The 6,753-nt window shown below is 38.9% G+C and overlaps 1 protein-coding gene across 1 annotated transcript in view; it reads left to right on the top strand.

Annotated features, from left to right (window-relative positions):
* Positions 1-6,753, top strand: part of FOCAD (focadhesin) — a 354,257-nt gene that overhangs the window by 130,414 nt on the left and 217,090 nt on the right. Inside the window, exon 14 of the mRNA XM_006864465.1 lies at positions 4,249-4,375. Coding sequence (XP_006864527.1) covers positions 4,249-4,375 — 127 coding nt within the window. The remainder of the gene's footprint in view (positions 1-4,248; positions 4,376-6,753) is intronic.

The raw sequence follows: 6,753 nt of genomic DNA, 5'->3' as shown, positions 1-6,753 counted from the left end.
GTGTATTCCTTCCATCTTCTCTTGATGCTTTCTGCATCATTCAATAATTTGCCCAGAGAATCTTTCAATAACGAAAGTTGAGGCTTGAATTTTTCCTTCAGTCCCCCAACTTGAGAAATGCTGAGTGTGTTCTTCCTTTTTGATTTTCTGATTCCAGATCTTTGCACATGTTGTTGTAATATTTGGCTTTATCTTCTCGTGCTGATCTTTGAAATTTTCTGTTCGGATCTTGTACCTCCTTATTTCTTCCATTTGCTTTTGCATCTCTACGCTGGGGAGCAAGTTTCAGTGTCTCTTCTGACATCCATTTTGACCTTTTCCTTCTTTCTTGTCTTCTGAATGACTTTTTGCTTTCTTTATGTATGATGTTCTTGATGTCATCCTACAACTCGTCTTGGTCTTCAGTCTTTAGTGTTTAATGCGTCAAATCTATTCTTCAGATGATCTCTAAATTCAGGTGGTATATATTCAAGGTCACATTTTGGCTCTCATGAACTTGTTTTCATTTTCTTCAGCTTCAGTTTGAATTTGCATTTGAGTAATTGATGGTCTGTTCCACAGTCTTCCCCTGGCCTTGTTTTCACTGATGATATGGAGCTTTCCCATCTTCTCTTTCCACAGATGTAGTCAATTTGATTTCTATATACCCTCCATCTGGTGAGGTCCATATGTATAGTCATCATGCATTCCCCAGCATCATTTCTATCACCAAGGCCATATTTTCCAACTACTGATACTTCCTCTTTGCTCCCAATCTTTGCAATCCATTCACCAGTAATGATCAATACATCTTGATTGAATGTTTGATCCATTTCAGATTGAAGAAGTTGGTAGAATTCTTCTATTTCATCCTCACTGGCTTTAGTGGTTGGTACGTAAATTTGAATAATAGTGGTATTAACTTGGCTTCTCTGTAGGTGCATGTATCCTATCACAGACAGCGTTGTACCTCATGACTTATGTGGATATGTTCTTTTTGACGATGAATGCAACACCATTCCTCTTCAATTTGTCATTCCCATGTGGTTGTCAGATTCAAAATGGCCAATACAGTCCATTTCACTAATGCCTAAGATATCGATGTTTATGTGTACCATTTCATTTTTGACAACTTCCAATTTTCCCAGTTTATACTTTGTACATTCTGTGTTCCGATTTTCAATGAATGTTTACAACTGTTTCTCTACTTTTTGAGTTGTGCCCCATCAACACATGAAGGTCCCGGGGACTTTTCTCCCATGGGCTTTACCCAATTCGCATCATCACAGTCTGCTGTACTTTGAGGAGGCAGCTTTTCCCCAGTTGCATTTTGAGTGCTTGCCAACCTGAGAGGCTCATTTTCTAGCACTATATATGGCAGTGTTTCTCTGCTATTCATAAGGTTTTCAGTGACTAAATATTCGGAAGTAGTTCATCACTCCTTCCTAGTCTGTCTTCGTCTGGAAGGTCATCTGAAACCTGTCTACCATGGGTGACCCTGCTGGTATTTAAAATACCGGTGGCATAGCTTTCAGAATCACAGCACCACTTACAAGCCACCACAGTATGACAAACTGACAGATGAGTGGTGGACTGATCACAGAGACATATTTTAATTTAAACACATTTTGTTTGGAATCAACCTGTGCATGTATGTGCTAAGTCCTGTTGTGATGCTGTGGGATAATGCACTGGACCACAAGGTTGCTTTGTATCAAGAGGTCAGTGCTTCAGGGTCATTAGCTGCTCCTTCAAAACCCAATACAGGGTCACTCTAAGTCGGAACCAACTCAGTGGCACTTAACACCAACAACATGTGTGGACTAGAGCCCTAGTACCAATACCTTTTTAAAAATTTACCCTCATATATTAGATTAATAAGTGGATGGTGGTGGTGGTGGTGGTTATGTGCCATGGAGTTGATTCTGACTATAGCAACCCTGTAGAGGGTTTCCAAGGATGTAAATCTTTTATAGGATCAGAAAGCCTTATCTTTTTTCCATAAAACTGCTGGCAGTTTCAACTGCTGACCTTGAGGTAAGCAGCCCGACTCATAACCACTATGCTACCAGAGCTCCTCAATAAGTTGGTAGGAGGTGACAAGAGTGAAATACCACTTATGAAAGCTTCACCTTGCTAGATTTATTTATTGGCCTGAGATAAAGTATCAATGCTTAAAGGAGGAAATAGCATGTTATGCATTTAGCCAGTTGTAATTCTGTAGTTTCATATGTTGATTAGGCCACTGCATTGCATTGGAAAGTTTCTGGGAATCTCATTCTCACTTTTGTCAATGATGACAGTGTGAATCATACTTTGAGAAGTTAGTCAATGGATTGGCCCATAAGGTTTTAATATTACTGTTTTCAATATAATCTTGGCTGGGAGTTCACAGGAGTCTATGCTTAGCAGGTCTGTCTCTTTTCTAAGCCTTTGTATTTGGCAGCACAAATGCAACCTCAGCCCAAAAGCTACACACATTTGACCTAAGACCTTAGAGTTTAGATTCTCCTATGGTAGTTGGCATAGTTCTGGTAGCGTTGTGGTTACAAGTTGTGCTGCCAACCTCAAGGTCAGCAGTTTGAAACTACTAGGAGTTCCGCCAAAGAAAGATGAGGCTTTCTGCTCCCGTAAAGATTTACAACCTTAGAAACTTGATGCAGGGCCACTGTGAGTTGAAACTGACTCCATGGCACATTACCACCATGGTGGTTGGCACAGAAAACAGTTTAGAGATGATCACATTATTGGTTTACATCCTTATTTTACATATTTTAAACTGAGGCTCAAGAGAACTTGTATATCAGACTAGATCAGAGTACTGGTTTATTGATAATTTATTCAGTGCTCCTTTTAGTTGTCATCTGAAGATGTGTTGGATTTTTCCGGTTTTAGGAAAGTGATTTCTGTGTGAGTGGCAGTAAAACAATAGGATCTGGTGGTGGTGTTGTTAGTGCCATGGAATTGGTACCCACTCATCGCGTCCCCATGCACAATAGAATGAAACACTGCCTCGTCTGGGGCAAGTTCACCGTCATTGCTACACCTGAGCCTTTTCTGCTGCCACTGTGCCAATCCATCTAGCTGGGGACGTTCCTCTTTTCCTCCTCTTTTTTTCAGGTAATTTTGTGAATTGGCATTTTATTAATTAGATAAAAGTATTGTATTATTGAGCGGTAACAAGGAGTGTAGGAAATAGATTTGAGCCTTTCTTTAAGAAGTGAAAGGTATTGTGGGGAGATTGTAGTTGTATGCCATCTGGTAAATCTTTATGGGAGCAGATTGCTTCATCTTTCTTGCACAGAGTAGCTGGTTGATTTGAACTGCTGACTTGTGGTTAGTGTCCAACACATAATCCATTACACCATTAGGGGTCCTGGTGATGATAACAGAAGCAGGTATACAATGAGACTTCAGAGAGTTTGTGGCAAAATTCCATTTTTCTTTTGACTCCATTTTTTCCATGAACTCTTTGAAGTCCCTCCTCATATATGAAATGGGAGAGGAGGAGCATGAACGAGAGAATTCCGCTGTATGCTGGAGTGAGAGAGGTGCTCGGTCGGTTATCATTCTTACTATGTATGGTGAGAGCTGAACTTGACAGACGGCCTTGTTTCATCAGGTCTTGCCGGTTTTCCACCATTGAGAGGGTACATGCAGTCTTACCATTTTCTGGTACTCTTTGTTAGTGGAAAGTATTTGAATTTTCCTTCTCTGACAGGAAGCTTTCACAGGTTTGGCTGTACTTATTTTTGTTTTTATCATGCTTATTATCTTCATCATCGTTCATCATTACTGTGGTAGGTGTAACCACATGGGCGAGCATTGCTATTAGTATCGTTACGACCGTACATCATCCTCTGAGCCTGAGTCCCTGCTGTTACAGTATATGGTCTCTGAGAAATCGCTAGGCAGGAAGAGCTAGAGCATCAGTGATCATCTCAATGAGAAGTCATTTCTTTCAGTCATTATGATAGACTTGAGTTTTTTCTCCATTTGTACAATTAGATATGCAATTTGAAGAGAATAAAATTAAAAGTATGTTTTTAAAAGTAATTCTGTATCTATAGTCAGTAATTGATTATAGCATGTATGATCATGATGTAATTTTTAAAGGAAAAAAAAATGTCTTCTTAGTATTTGAGGGTCAACATTTATTAGACAGAGAGGAAAGGAAAAGTACTGATGCTTTGTCTTCAGACAGAAGACCTGGGAGCAGTGAGAGGTCTTTGGTTTTAATTTTTATTTGTACACTGTTATTTCTTATAGGCCCTATCAGCACGGTGCTGACATGTTGGCAGCTATTTCTCAGGTGTTAAATGAATGCACTAAATCAGATCAAGCTACTCCGGCAGCTTTAGTGTTACAAGGTCTTCATGCACTTTGTCAAGCTGAGGTAAGTTATTTTTGAGTTGTTTTAAATTTTGATGGATCTATTTTACAAGGTATAGTACCTTGAAGGATGTAACCTAAAATAACTTATGGTTTGAACTTTTTCTTCCCAGATATTGTATTTTTGACAGAGTGAAGCAAAATATTCTACTTACAAACTCTTTTGAGATGGGATCTTTGAACCATCTGAATATTTAAATTATCTCTAGAAGCTAAAGAAAATCAGAATTCAGGCTTGTTTTATTGTTATTTGTTTTTATTAGGTGAAAGGGAAATTTATACTTACAGGAGAATTCTTTTGTATGTTTGATTCTTAGCTTTTTGATTAAAGAGCCTTAGAAAGAGATGAGGTTGGGAAATTGGCATGGGCCAGTGGCACTTTTATACACAGCAAAAATTATTTTTGATTTGAAGACTGGCGGAGGATACTGTCACTCCTGGTGATTTGATTGGACAGCATGGGTTCGTGTTTGAGCTTAGCTTTTAAATCCTTTTTTAAACTCTAGATTACTCCTAGAATTCCAGTACCACAGAGAGAGTATTTATGATTTTATAGAAGTGTTGGAATAATTACATCAAAGATCATTCACTGACCTAATCAAGGTATTTGATACTGCAAAAACAAAACAAAACCAAACCTACTATCATTGATTCTGATTCTTAGTGATCCTGTATAGGGTTTCTGAAGCTGTAAATCCTTATGGGAGCAGAAAGCCTCATCTTTCTCCCATAGAGTGGCTGGTAGGTTTGAACCACCAACCTTATGGTTAGGACTCCAGTGCTTATCCTACAGCTTCACCGTAAACAGACATAAACAATTATTTTTATAGAATGAGTCTGACTTGAGGAACTCAGTAGAATTGTCCTATCTTAAGGTTCTGACTGACAGTTAATAATGGTGAATATGATGGTATAATAGAAGCAGCAGCCGTATTCACTGCTTACATGATCACAGCCACATGCTAGGAATTGTCATGTTTATTCTTCAACAACTCTACCATGTCGAATTTAGAGCCCCCTTTTTCAGGGAGAGGTTAGATATTTTACTCAAGGTCTTGGTATAAAAATGCAATTAGGAACTTTTGGGTAAACACTCATTTTCACGGGCAGTGAACATCATCACTGTTTAGGAATGGATGTGTTTCAAGGACAGTACTTTCACATCATGTGCCCAATAGTTGGAAAAGTGTAAAAAACCTAATGGTAGGGCACTGTTACAACATAGGAATAGCCAAGTTTTAATGCAAGATTAGACAAAAGAAAAAATTCCATATTTTCACTCCCCAAACGTAACAATAGTTGTCAGTTTTGGAGTATTTCATTTTCAGTTTTTTTACAAATAGGAAATTTCTGAAATTAACTTTTTCCTCTTACTAAATAATAATTTAATCTTACTGTTTCTATAAATCCATCATTTACTTCTCCCATTCTCAGTTTTTTCCTAAGGCTCCATCTTCTGTACCTGCTTATTAACTCATAAAAATGCTCTGAGTGTGGAGCTGACTTTTCTTATCCCATTTCTGTAAGGCATCTTCATCAGCTGTGGTAGTACAGGAGATATGAAAAATGTCTGATCTGTTAGCATGATGAGGTTTATCTTTAGGCATTTGGCAATATACCTGCTTATATACCAGTCGTTTAACTAGTTGAGTTAGCTTCTGTAAGTCTCCATTTTTTCAGATGAGGCTAAATGACATTACACATATAAGATTATTGTTGTTATTAAGTATCGGTGACTCAGTTCTGACTCATGGCGACCGTATATAGGCTTTCCGCGGTGCAGCTGGTAGGTTTTAACTTCGGACCTTATGGTGCATAGTCTAGTGCTTATCCTACAGTGCCATACATATAAGATATCTAGTATAATGCATGCTTTCTGAAAGGTAAACTTTCTCTCCTGACAAATTAGTATGCAATTGGATATCCTCAGTGCCATCGAGGATGTTCTAAGTAGCTCTTTCATCTTTTCTAAAACTCAAATCATCTGTCTTTTTAAAAACATTCATATGATATCCTATCCTTTCACTGTTGAATCTATCTCTTCATAAAGTAGACCCTTTGGGTTTATTGAATACTTAGTACCAAATTCACAGTCCAAACCACAACCACAGAACCAATATCAGTAGTGACTGTTCTGCACTACTTGCTGCTCACATCCGTCTGTCCAGGGTCAGTGGTGACTGTTCTGCACTACCTGCTGCTCACATCCCTCTGTCCAGGGTCAGTGGTGACTGTTCTGCACTACCTGCTGCTCACATCCATCTGTCCAGGGTCAGTGGTGACTGTTCTGCACTACCTGCTGCTCCCATCCGTCTGTCCAGGGTCAGTGGTGACTGTTCTGCACTACCTGCTGCTCACATCCGTCTGTCCAGGGTCAGTGGT

Source organism: Chrysochloris asiatica, unplaced genomic scaffold (assembly GCF_000296735.1).
Source record: "Chrysochloris asiatica unplaced genomic scaffold, ChrAsi1.0 scaffold00065, whole genome shotgun sequence".
Lineage (NCBI taxonomy): Eukaryota > Metazoa > Chordata > Mammalia > Afrosoricida > Chrysochloridae > Chrysochloris > Chrysochloris asiatica.
Note: the sequence above shows the minus strand (reverse complement) of the source record. Positions and strands in the feature narration are given on the sequence as shown.